The sequence below is a fragment of the Procambarus clarkii genome, chromosome 21, assembly GCF_040958095.1.
Source record: "Procambarus clarkii isolate CNS0578487 chromosome 21, FALCON_Pclarkii_2.0, whole genome shotgun sequence".
NCBI lineage: Eukaryota > Metazoa > Arthropoda > Malacostraca > Decapoda > Cambaridae > Procambarus > Procambarus clarkii.
In genome coordinates, this window is record NC_091170.1 from 23276541 (window position 1) to 23290351 (window position 13811).

General features: G+C 48.0%; 1 protein-coding gene across 1 annotated transcript; it reads right to left on the reverse strand.

The window, feature by feature from the left end:
• Positions 1-258: 258 nt before the first annotated feature.
• LOC138367154 (flagellar attachment zone protein 1-like) lies at positions 259-13494 on the reverse strand. Its single transcript, XM_069328559.1, has 14 exons — positions 13333-13494; positions 12574-13024; positions 11740-11910; positions 11322-11576; positions 10110-10315; positions 9677-10007; positions 8618-9019; positions 7894-8099; positions 7461-7791; positions 6402-6803; positions 5002-5207; positions 2335-2631; positions 1665-2106; positions 259-458 (listed from the first exon to the last, which is right to left on the reverse strand). The coding sequence occupies exons 1-14, from the start codon at positions 13492-13494 to the stop codon at positions 259-261; spliced, it is 4062 nt and encodes a 1353-aa protein (XP_069184660.1).
• Positions 13495-13811: the final 317 nt, after the last annotated feature.

Sequence of the window (13811 nt, forward strand, 5' to 3'; positions counted from 1 at the left end):
ATCTACACTCTCAGCAACACCATCTATACTCTCAGCAACACCATCTTCACTCTCCGCCACACCATCTACACTCTCAGCCACACTATCTACACTCTCAGCGACACCATCAACACTCTCAGCAATACCATCTACACTCTGAGACACACCATCTACACTCAGCCGCACTATCTACACTCAGCCACACCATCAACACTATCAGCCATACCATCAACACTCTCAGCCACATGATCTACACTCTCAGCCACACCATCTACACAATTAGCCATACCATCTACACTCAGCCACACCATCTACACTCTCAGCGACACCATCTACACTCTCAGCCACACCATCAACACTCTCAGCCACATCATCTCCACTCTCAGCGACACCATATACACTCTCAGTTACACCATCTACACTCTCAGCCACACCATTTACACTCTTAGCCACACCATCTACACTCTCAGCGACACCATCTACAATCTCAGCGACACCATCTACACTCTCAGCAACACCATCAACACTATCAGCTATACCATCTACACTCTCAGCCACACCATCAACACTCAGCCACACCATCTACACTCTCAGCCACACCATCAACACTCTCAGCCACACCATATGCACTCTCAGCCACACTATCTTCACTCTCAGGCACACCATCTACACTCTCAGCCACACCATCTTCACTCTCAGCCACACCATCTACACTCTCAGCCACACCATCCACACTCTCAGCCACAAATCAACACTCTCAGCCACACCATCTTCACTCTCAGCCACACCATCTACACTCTCAGCCACACCATCTACACTCTCAGCCACAAATCAACACTCTCAGCCACACCATCTTCACTCTCAGCCACACCATCTACACTCTCAGCCACAAATCAACACTCTCAGCGTCACCATCTACACTCTCAGTGTTATACTCAAATTCTATTTCAGTTGAAATGTAACCAATCACAGGCAAGGAGGCCTCTGACGTCAGGCCAGACAGAGGAGCATCAGCGATGCTCCCAGCAGCCTCAGTTCTCTCTCAGACCCAGAGTAAGGTGGACCTCGGTTGGCCAAATATATACCTTGTTGTCTCGGTCAATAAATATATACAGGAGCGACTACTGTGTCTACATTCAACCCGAACAAGGCAAACGAATATCAGCCTAATAATCTTCACTCTCAGCCACACCATCTACACTCTCAGCCACACTAACCTACACTCTCAGCGACACCATCTACAATCTCAGCGACACCATCTACACTCTCAGCAACACCATCAACACTATCAGCTATACCATCTACACTCTCTACCACACCATCTACACTTTCAACCACACCATCTACACTCTCAGCCACACCGTCAACCCTCTCAGCAACACCATCTACACTCTCAGCAACACCATCTACACTTTCAGCAACACCATCTACACTCTCAGCTACACCATCTACACTCTCAGCCACACCATCTACACTCTCAGCCACACAATCAACATTCTCAGCCACACCATCTACACTCTCAGCCACACCATCTTCACTCACAGCCACACCATCTACACTCTCAACCACACCATCTACACTCTCAGCAACACCATCAACACTCTCAACCACACCATCTACACTCTCAGCAACACCATCTATACTCTCAACCACACCATCTACACTCTCCGCCACACCATCTACACTCTCAGCCACATCATCTACACTCTCAGCCACACCATCTACACTCTCAGCCAAACCATCTACACTCTCAGCCAAACCATCTATATTCTCAGCAACACCATCTACACTCTCAGCCTTACCATCTTCACTCTCATCCATCCCATCTAAAATCTCAGCCACACCAACTTCACTCTCAGCCACACCATCTATAATCTCAACCACACCATCTTCACTCTCAGCCACACCATCCACAATCTCAGCCACAAAAAAATCACTCTCAGCAACACCATCTATAATCTCAACCACACCATCAACACTCTCAGCCACACCATATGCACTCTCAGCCACACTATCCTCACTCTCAGGAACACCATCTACACTCTCAGTCACACCATCTACACTCACAGCTAAACCATATACACTCTCAGCCACACCATCTATACTCTCAGCCTCACCATCTACACTCTAAGCCACACCATCTACACTCTAAGCCACATCATCTACACTCTCAGCCACACCATCAACACTCTCAGCAACACCATCTACACTCTCAGCCACACCATCTACACTCTCAGCCACACCATCTACACTCTCAGCAACACCATCTTTACTCTCAACCACACCATCTACACTCTCCGCCACACCATCTACACTCTCAGCCACATCATCTACCCTCTCAGCCACACCATCTACACTCTCAGCCACACCATCTACACTCTCAGCCAAACCATCTATACTCTCAGCAACACCATCTTCACTCTCAGCCTTACCATCTTCACTCTCAGCCATCCCATCTATAATCTCAGCCACACCAACTTCACTCTCAGCCACACCATCTATAATCTCAACCACATCATCTTCACTCTCAGCCACACCATCTACAATCTCAGCCACACCAACTTCATTCTCAGGAACACCATCTATAATCTCAACCACACCATCAACACTCTCAGCCACACCATATGCACTCTCAGCCACACTATCTTCACTCTCAGGCACACCATCTACACTCTCAGCCACACCATCTTCACTCTCAGCCACACCATCTACACTCTCAGCCTCGCCATCTACACTCTCAGCCACACCATCTACACTCAGCCACACCATCTACACTCTCAGTCACGCCATCTACACTCGCAGCCACACCATATACACTCTCAGCCACACCATCTATACTCTCAGCCTCACCATCTACACTCAAAGCCACACCATCTACACTCTAAGCCACATCATCTACACTCTCAGCCACACCATCAACACTCTCAGCAACACCATCTACACTCTCAGCCCCACCATCTACACTCTCAGCCACACCATCTACACTCTCAGCCACACCAGCTACACTCTCAGACACAACATCTACACTCACAGCCACACCATCTACACTCAGCCACACCATCTATACTCTCAGCCTTTCCATCTAAACTCTCAGCAACACAATCAAGTCTCTCAGCAACACCATCTACACTCTCAGCCACACCATCTACACTCAGCCACACCATCTACACTCTCAGCCACATCATTTACACTCTCAGCCACACCATCTACACTCAGCCACACCATCTATACTCTCAGCCACACCATTTACACTCTCAGCCATACCATCTACACTCTCAGCCACACCATCTACACTCTCAGCCACACCATCTACACTCTCAGCCACACCATCTACACTCAGCCTCACCATCTGCACTTTAAGCCACACCATCTACACTCTAAGCCACACCATCTACACTCAGCCTCACCATCTACACTCTAAGCCACACCATCTACACTCTAAGCCACACCATCTACACTCTCAGCAACACCATCTACACTCTCAGCCACACCATCTACACTCAGCCACACCATATACACTCTCAGTCATGCCATCTACACTCGCAGCCACACCATATACACTCTCAGCCACACCATCTATACTCTCAGCCTCACCATCTACACTCAAAGCCACACCATCTACACTCTAAGCCACATCATCTACACTCTCAGCCACACCATCAACACTCTCAGCAACACCATCTACACTCTCAGCCCCACCACCTACACTCTCAGCCACACCATCTACACTCTCAGCCACACCAGCTACACTCTCAGACACAACATCTACACTCACAGCCACACCATCTACACTCAGCCACACCATCTATACTCTCAGCCTTTCCATCTAAACTCTCAGCAACACAATCAACACTCTCAGCAACACCATCTACACTCTCAGCCACACCATCTACACTCAGCCACACCATCTACACTCTCAGCCACATCATTTACACTCTCAGCCACACCATCTACACTCTCAGTCACATCATTTACACTCTCAGCCACACCATCTACACTCAGCCACACCATTTACACTCTCAGCCACACCATCTACACTCTCAGCCACACCATCTACACTCTCAGCCACACCATCTACACTCTCAGCCACACCATCTACACTCAGCGTCACCATCTACACTCTCAGCCACACCATCAACATTCAGCCACACCATCTACACTCTCAGCCACACCATCAACACTCTCAGCCACACCATATGTACTCTCAGCCACACTATCTTCACTCTCAGGCACACCATCTACACTCTCAGCCACACCATCTTCACTCTCAGCCACACCATCTACACTCTCAGCCACACCATCTACACTCTCAGCCACAAATCAACACTCTCAGCCACACCATCTTCACTCTCAGCCACACCATCTACACTCTCAGCCACAAATCAACCCTCTCAGCGACACCATCTACATTCTCAGTGTTATACTCAACTTCTATTTCAGTTGAAATGTAACCAATCACAGGAGAGGAGGCCTCTGACGTCAGGCCAGACAGAGGAGCATCAGCGATGCTCCCAGCAGCCTCAGTTCTCTATCAGACCCAGAGTAAGGTGGACCTCGGTTGGCCAGATATATACCTTGTTGTCTCGGTCAATAAATATATACAGAAGCGACTACTGTGTCTACATTCAACCCGAACAAGGCAAACGAATATCAGCCTAATAATCTTCACTCTCAGCCACACCATCCACACTCTCAGCCACACTATCTACACTCTCAGCGACACCATCTACAATCTCAGCGACACCATCTACACTCTCAGCAACACCATCAACACTATCAGCTATACCATCTACACTCTACCACACCATCTACACTTTCAACCACACCATCTACACTCTCAGCAACACCATCAACCCTCTCAGCAACACCATCTACACTCTCAGCAACACCATCTACACTTTCAGCAACACCATCTACACTCTCAGCTACACCATCTTCACTCTCAGCCACACCATCTACACTCTCAGCCACACTATCTTCACTCTCAGCCACACCATCAACACTCTCAGCAACACCATCTACACTCTCAGACACAACATCTACACTCTCAGCCACACCATCTACACTCTCAGCAACAACATCAACACTATCAGCTATACCATCTACACTCTCTACCACACCATCTACACTTTCAACCACACCATCTACACTCTCAGCAAAACCATCAACACTTTCAGCAATACCATCTACACTCTCAGCTACACCATCTTTACTCTCAGCCACACCATCTACACTCAGCCACACAATCAACATTCTCAGCCACACCATCTTTATTCTCAGTCACACCATCTACACTCTCAACCACACCATCTACACTCCCAGCAACACCATCAAAACTCTCAGCCACACCATCTACACTCTCCGTAACACCATCTACACTCTCAGCCACACCATCTACACTCTCAGCCACACCATCTACACTCAGCCACACCATCTACACTCTCAGCCACACCATCTACACTCTCAGCAACACCATCTACACTCTCAGCCTTACCATCTTCACTCTCAGCCATCCCATCTATAATCTCAGCCACACCAACTTAACTCTCAGCAACACCATCTATAATCTCAACCACACCATCAACACTCTCAGCCACACCATATGCACTCTCAGCCACACTATCTTCACTCTCAGGCACACCATCTACACTCTCAGCCACACCATCTTTACTCTCAGCCACACCATCTACACTCTCAGCCACACCATCTACACTCTCAGCCACAAATCAACACTCTCAGCCACACCATCTTCACTCTCAGCCACACCATCTACACTTAGCCACAAATCAACACTCTCAGCGACACCATCTACATTCTCAGTGTTATACTCAAATTCTATTTCAGTTGAAATGTAACCAATCACAGGCAAGGAGGCCTCTGACGTCAGGCCAGACAGAGGAGCATCAGCGATGCTCCCAGCAGCCTCAGTTCTCTATCAGACCCAGAGTAAGGTGGACCTCGGTTGGCCAGATATATACCTTGTTGTCTCGGTCAATAAATATATACAGAAGCGACTACTGTGTCTACATTCAACCCGAACAAGGCAAACGAATATCAGCCTAATAATCTTCACTCTCAGCCACACCATCTACACTCTCAGCCACACTAACCTACACTCTCAGCGACACCATCTACAATCTCAGCGACACCATCTGCACTCTCAGCAACACCATCAACACTATCAGCTATACCATCTACACTCTCTACCACACCATCTACACTTTCAACCACACCATCTACACTCTCAGCCACACCATCAACCCTCTCAGCAACACCATCTACACTCTCAGCAACACCATCTACACTTTCAGCAACACCATCTACACTCTCAGCTACACCATCAACACTCTCAGCAACACCATCTACACTCTCAGCCACTCCCTCTACACTCTCAGCCACACCATCTACACTTTCAGCCACACCATCTACACTCTCAGACACAACATCTACACTCTCAGCCACACCATCTACACTCTCAGCAACATCATCAACACTATCAGCTATACCATCTACACTCTCTACCACACCATCTACACTTTCAACCACACCATCTACACTCTCAATCACACCATCAACCCTCTCAGCAACACCATCAAAACTCTCAGCCACACCATCTACACTCTCCGTAACACCATCTACACTCTCAGCCACACCATCTACACTCTCAGCCACACCATCTACACTCTCAGCAACACCATCTACACTCTCAGCCTTACCATCTTCACTCTCAGCCATCCCATCTATAATCTCAGCCAAACCAACTTCACTCTCAGACACACCATCTATAATCTCTACCACACCATCTTCACTCAAAGCCACACCATCTACAATCTCAGCCACACCAACTTAACTCTCAGCAACACCATCTATAATCTCAACCACACCATCAACACTCTCAGCCACACCATATGCACTCTCAGCCACACTATCTTCACTCTCAGGCACACCATCTACACTCTCAGCCACACCATTTTCACTCTCAGCCACACCATCTACACTCAGCCACACCATCTACACTCTCAGTCACACCATCTACACTCGCAGCCACACCATATACACTCTCAGCCACACCATCTATACTCTCATCCTCACCATCTACACTCTAAGCAACACCATCTACACTCTAAGCCACATCATCTACACTCTCAGCCACACCATCAACACTCTCAGCAACACCATCTACACTCTCAGCCACACGATCTACACTCTCAGCCACACCATCTACACTCTCAGCCACACTATCTACACTCTCAGACACAACATATACACTCACAGCCACACCATCTACACTCTAAGCCACACCATCTATACTCTCAGCCTTTCCATCTACACTCTCAGCCACACAATCAACACTCTCAGCAACACCATCTACACTCTCAGCCACACCATCTACACTCAGCCACACCATCTACACTCTCAGTCACATCATTTACACTCTCAGCCACACCATCTACACTCAGCCACACCATCTACACTCTCACCCACACCATCTACACTCTCAGCCACACCATCTAGACTCTCAGTCACACCATCTACACTCGCAGCCACACCATCTTCACTCACATCCATACCATCTACAATCTCAGCCACACCAACTTCACTCTCAGCAACACGCTCTACTCTCTCAACCACACCATCTACACTCTCTGCCACTCCATCTACACTCTCAGTAACACCATCTACACTCTCAGCGACACCATCTACAATCTCAGCCACACCATCTACACTCTCAGCCATAACATCTACACTCTCGGCCATTCCATCTATACTCTCAGCCACACCATCTACACTCTCAGCCACACTATCTTCACTCTCAGCCACACCATCAACACTCTCAGCAACACCATCTACACTCTCAGCCACTCCCTCTACACTCTCAGCCACACCATCTACACTTTCAGCCACACCATCTACACTCTCAGACACAACATCTACACTCTCAGCCACACCATCTACACTCTCAGCAACAACATCAACACTATCAGCTATACCATCTACACTCTCTACCACACCATCTACACTTTCAACCACACCATCTACACTCTCAGCAAAACCATCAACACTTTCAGCAACACCATCTACACTCTCAGCTACACCATCTTTACTCTCAGCCACACCATCTACACTCAGCCACACAATCAACATTCTCAGCCACACCATCTTTATTCTCAGTCACACCATCTACACTCTCAACCACACCATCTACACTCCCAGCAACACCATCAAAACTCTCAGCCACACCATCTACACTCTCCCTAACACCATCTACACTCTCAGCCACACCATCTACACTCTCAGCCACACCATCTACACTCAGCCACACCATCTACACTCTCAGCCACACCATCTACACTCTCAGCAACACCATCTACACTCTCAGCCTTACCATCTTCACTCTCAGCCATCCCATCTATAATCTCAGCCACACCAACTTAACTCTCAGCAACACCATCTATAATCTCAACCACACCATCAACACTCTCAGCAACACCATCTACACTCTCAGCAACACCATCTACACTTTCAGCAACACCATCTACACTCTCAGCTACACCATCAACACTCTCAGCAACACCATCTACACTCTCAGCCACTCCCTCTACACTCTCAGCCACACCATCTACACTTTCAGCCACACCATCTACACTCTCAGACACAACATCTACACTCTCAGCCACACCATCTACACTCTCAGCAACATCATCAACACTATCAGCTATACCATCTACACTCTCTACCACACCATCTACACTTTCAACCACACCATCTACACTCTCAATCACACCATCAACCCTCTCAGCAACACCATCAAAACTCTCAGCCACACCATCTACACTCTCCGTAACACCATCTACACTCTCAGCCACACCATCTACACTCTCAGCCACACCATCTACACTCTCAGCAACACCATCTACACTCTCAGCCTTACCATCTTCACTCTCAGCCATCCCATCTATAATCTCAGCCACACCAACTTCACTCTCAGACACACCATCTATAATCTCAACCACACCATCTTCACTCAAAGCCACACCATCTACAATCTCAGCCACACCAACTTAACTCTCAGCAACACCATCTATAATCTCAACCACACCATCAACACTCTCAGCCACACCATATGCACTCTCAGCCACACTATCTTCACTCTCAGGCACACCATCTACACTCTCAGCCACACCATTTTCACTCTCAGCCACACCATCTACACTCAGCCACACCATCTACACTCTCAGTCACACCATCTACACTCGCAGCCACACCATATACACTCTCAGCCACACCATCTATACTCTCATCCTCACCATCTACACTCTAAGCAACACCATCTACACTCTAAGCCACATCATCTACACTCTCAGCCACACCATCAACACTCTCAGCAACACCATCTACACTCTCAGCCACACGATCTACACACTCAGCCACACCATCTACACTCTCAGCCACACTATCTACACTCTCAGACACAACATATACACTCACAGCCACACCATCTACACTCTAAGCCACACCATCTATACTCTCAGCCTTTCCATCTACACTCTCAGCCACACAATCAACACTCTCAGCAACACCATCTACACTCTCAGCCACACCATCTACACTCAGCCACACCATCTACACTCTCAGTCACATCATTTACACTCTCAGCCACACCATCTACACTCAGCCACACCATCTACACTCTCACCCACACCATCTTCACTCTCAGCCACACCATCTAGACTCTCAGTCACACCATCTACACTCGCAGCCACACCATCTTCACTCACATCCATACCATCTACAATCTCAGCCACACCAACTTCACTCTCAGCAACACGCTCTACTCTCTCAACCACACCATCTACACTCTCTGCCACTCCATCTACACTCTCAGTAACACCATCTACACTCTCAGCGACACCATCTACAATCTCAGCCACACCATCTACACTCTCAGCCATAACATCTACACTCTCGGCCATTCCATCTATACTCTCAGCCACACCATCTACACTCTCAGCCACACTATCTTCACTCTCAGCCACACCATCAACACTCTCAGCAACACCATCTACACTCTCCCTAACACCATCTACACTCTCAGCCACACCATCTACACTTTCAGCCACACCATCTACACTCTCAGACACAACATCTACACTCTCAGCCACACCATCTACACTCTCAGCAACAACATCAACACTATCAGCTATACCATCTACACTCTCTACCACACCATCTACACTTTCAACCACACCATCTACACTCTCAGCAAAACCATCAACACTTTCAGCAACACCATCTACACTCTCAGCTACACCATCTTTACTCTCAGCCACACCATCTACACTCAGCCACACAATCAACATTCTCAGCCACACCATCTTTATTCTCAGTCACACCATCTACACTCTCAACCACACCATCTACACTCCCAGCAACACCATCAAAACTCTCAGCCACACCATCTACACTCTCCGTAACACCATCTACACTCTCAGCCACACCATCTACACTCTCAGCCACACCATCTACACTCAGCCACACCATCTACACTCTCAGCCACACCATCTACACTCTCAGCAACACCATCTACACTCTCAGCCACACCATCTTCACTCTCAGCCACACCATCTACACTCAGCCACAAATCAACACTCTCAGCGACACCATCTACATTCTCAGTGTTATACTCAAATTCTATTTCAGTTGAAATGTAACCAATCACAGGCAAGGAGGCCTCTGACGTCAGGCCAGACTGAGGAGCATCAGCGATGCTCCCAGCAGCCTCAGTTCTCTATCAGACCCAGAGTAAGGTGGACCTCGGTTGGCCAGATATATACCTTGTTGTCTCGGTCAATAAATATATACAGAAGCGACTACTGTGTCTACATTCAACCCGAACAAGGCAAACGAATATCAGCCTAATAATCTTCACTCTCAGCCACACCATCTACACTCTCAGCCACACTAACCTACACTCTCAGCGACACCATCTACAATCTCAGCGACACCATCTGCACTCTCAGCAACACCATCAACACTATCAGCTATACCATCTACACTCTCTACCACACCATCTACACTTTCAACCACACCATCTACACTCTCAGCCACACCATCAACCCTTTCAGCAACACCATCTACACTCTCAGCAACACCATCTACACTTTCAGCAACACCATCTACACTCTCAGCAACACCATCTTCACTCTCAGCCACACCATCTACACTCTCAGCCACACCATCTTCACTCTCAGCCACACCATCAACACTCTCAGCAACACCATCTACACTCTCAGCCACTCCCTCTACACTCTCAGCCACACCATCTACACTTTCAGCCACACCATCTACACTCTCAGACACAACATCTACACTCTCAGCCACACCATCTACACTCTCAGCAACATCATCAACACTATCAGCTATTCCATCTACACTCTCTACCACACCATCTACACTTTCAACCACACCATCTACACTCTCAATCACACCATCAACCCTCTCAGCAACACCATCTACACTCTCAGCAAAACCATCAACACTTTCAGCAACACCATCTACACTCTCAGCTACACCATCTTTACTCTCAGCCACACCATCTACACTCAGCCACACAATCAACATTCTCAGCCACACCATCTTTATTCTCAGTCACACCATCTACACTCTCAACCACACCATCTACACTCCCAGCAACACCATCAAAACTCTCAGCCACACCATCTACACTCTCCGTAACACCATCTACACTCTCAGCCACACCATCTACACTCTCAGCCACACCATCTACACTCTCAGCAACACCATCTACACTCTCAGCCTTACCATCTTCACTCTCAGCCATCCCATCTATAATCTCAGCCACACCAACTTCACTCTCAGACACACCATCTATAATCTCAACCACACCATCTTCACTCAAAGCCACACCATCTACAATCTCAGCCACACCAACTTAACTCTCAGCAACACCATCTATAATCTCAACCACACCATCAACACTCTCAGCCACACCATATGCACTCTCAGCCACACTATCTTCACTCTCAGGCACACCATCTACACTCTCAGCCACATCATTTTCACTCTCAGCCACACCATCTACACTCAGCCACACCATCTACACTCTCAGTCACACCATCTACACTCGCAGCCACACCATATACACTCTCAGCCACACCATCTATACTCTCATCCTCACCATCTACACTCTAAGCAACACCATCTACACTCTAAGCCACATCATCTACACTCTCAGCCACACCATCAACACTCTCAGCAACACCATCTACACTCTCAGCCACACGATCTACACTCTCAGCCACACCATCTACACTCTCAGCCACACTATCTACACTCTCAGACACAACATATACACTCACAGCCACACCATCTACACTCTAAGCCACACCATCTATACTCTCAGCCTTTCCATCTACACTCTCAGCCACACAATCAACACTCTCAGCAACACCATCTACACTCTCAGCCAAACCATCTACACTCAGCCACACCATCTACACTCTCAGTCACATCATTTACACTCTCAGCCACACCATCTACACTCAGCCACACCATCTACACTCTCAGCCACACCATCTACACTCTCAGCCACACCATCTAGACTCTCAGTCACACCATCTACACTCGCAGCCACACCATCTTCACTCACATCCATACCATCTACAATCTCAGCCACACCAACTTCACTCTCAGCAACACGCTCTACTCTCTCAACCACACCATCTACACTCTCTGCCACTCCATCTACACTCTCAGTAACACCATCTACACTCTCTGCGACACCATCTACAATCTCAGCCACACCATCTACACTCTCAGCCATAACATCTACACTCTCGGCCATTCCATCTATACTCTCAGCCACACCATCTACACTCTCCGCCAAACCATCTACACTCTCAGCCACACCATCTACACTCTCAGCCACACGATCTACACTCTCAGCAACACCATCAATACTGTCAGGAACACCATCTACAATCTCAGCCACACCATCTACACTCTCAGCAACACCATCAACACTCTCAGCAATACCATTTACACTCTCAGCCACACTATCTACACTCTCAGCCACACCATCTACAATCTCAGCCACACCATCTACACTCTCAGCCACACCATCAACACACAGCAATACCATCTACACTCTGAGGCTCACCATCTACACTCAGCCACACCATCTACACTCTCAGCCACATGATCTACACTCTCAGCCACGCCATCTACACTATCAGCCATACCATCTACACTCTCAGCAACACCATCTACACTATCAGCAATACCATCTACACTCTCAGCAACATCATCTACACTCTCAGCCACACCATCTACACTCTCAGTCACACCATCAACCCTCTCAGCAACACCATCTACACTCTCAGCAAAACCATCAACACTTTCAGCAACACCATCTACACTCTCAGCTACACCATCTTTACTCTCAGCCACACCATCTACACTCAGCCACACAATCAACATTCTCAGCCACACCATCTTTATTCTGTCACACCATCTACACTCTCAACCACACCATCTACACTCCCAGCAACACCATCAAAACTCTCAGCCACACCATCTACACCCTCCGTAACACCATCTACACTCTCAGCCACACCATCTACACTCTCAGCCACACCATCTACACTCTCAGCCACACCATCTACACTCTCAGCCACACCATCTACACTCTCAGCAACATCATCTACACTCTCAGCCTTACCATCTTCACTCTCAGCCATCCCATCTATAATCTCAGCCACACCAACTTCACTCTCAGACACACCATCTATAATCTCAACCACACCATCTTC

Excerpts from the sequence above, each read along its gene's own strand:
- LOC138367154 (XM_069328559.1), bottom strand. The coding sequence starts at position 13,494 with ATGGTGTGGCTGAGAATGTTGATTGTGTGGCTGAGTGTAGATGGTGTG. Across the intron at positions 11,911-12,573 it reads TGTGGCTGAGAGTGTAGATG|ATGGTGTGGCTTTGAGTGAA; the intron begins GTGTGGCTGAGA and ends CTGAGATTGTAG. Across the intron at positions 2,107-2,334 it reads TAGATGGTGTGGCTGAGAGT|AGTGTAGATGGTGAGGCTGA; the intron begins GTAGATGGTGTG and ends GGTGTGGCTTAG.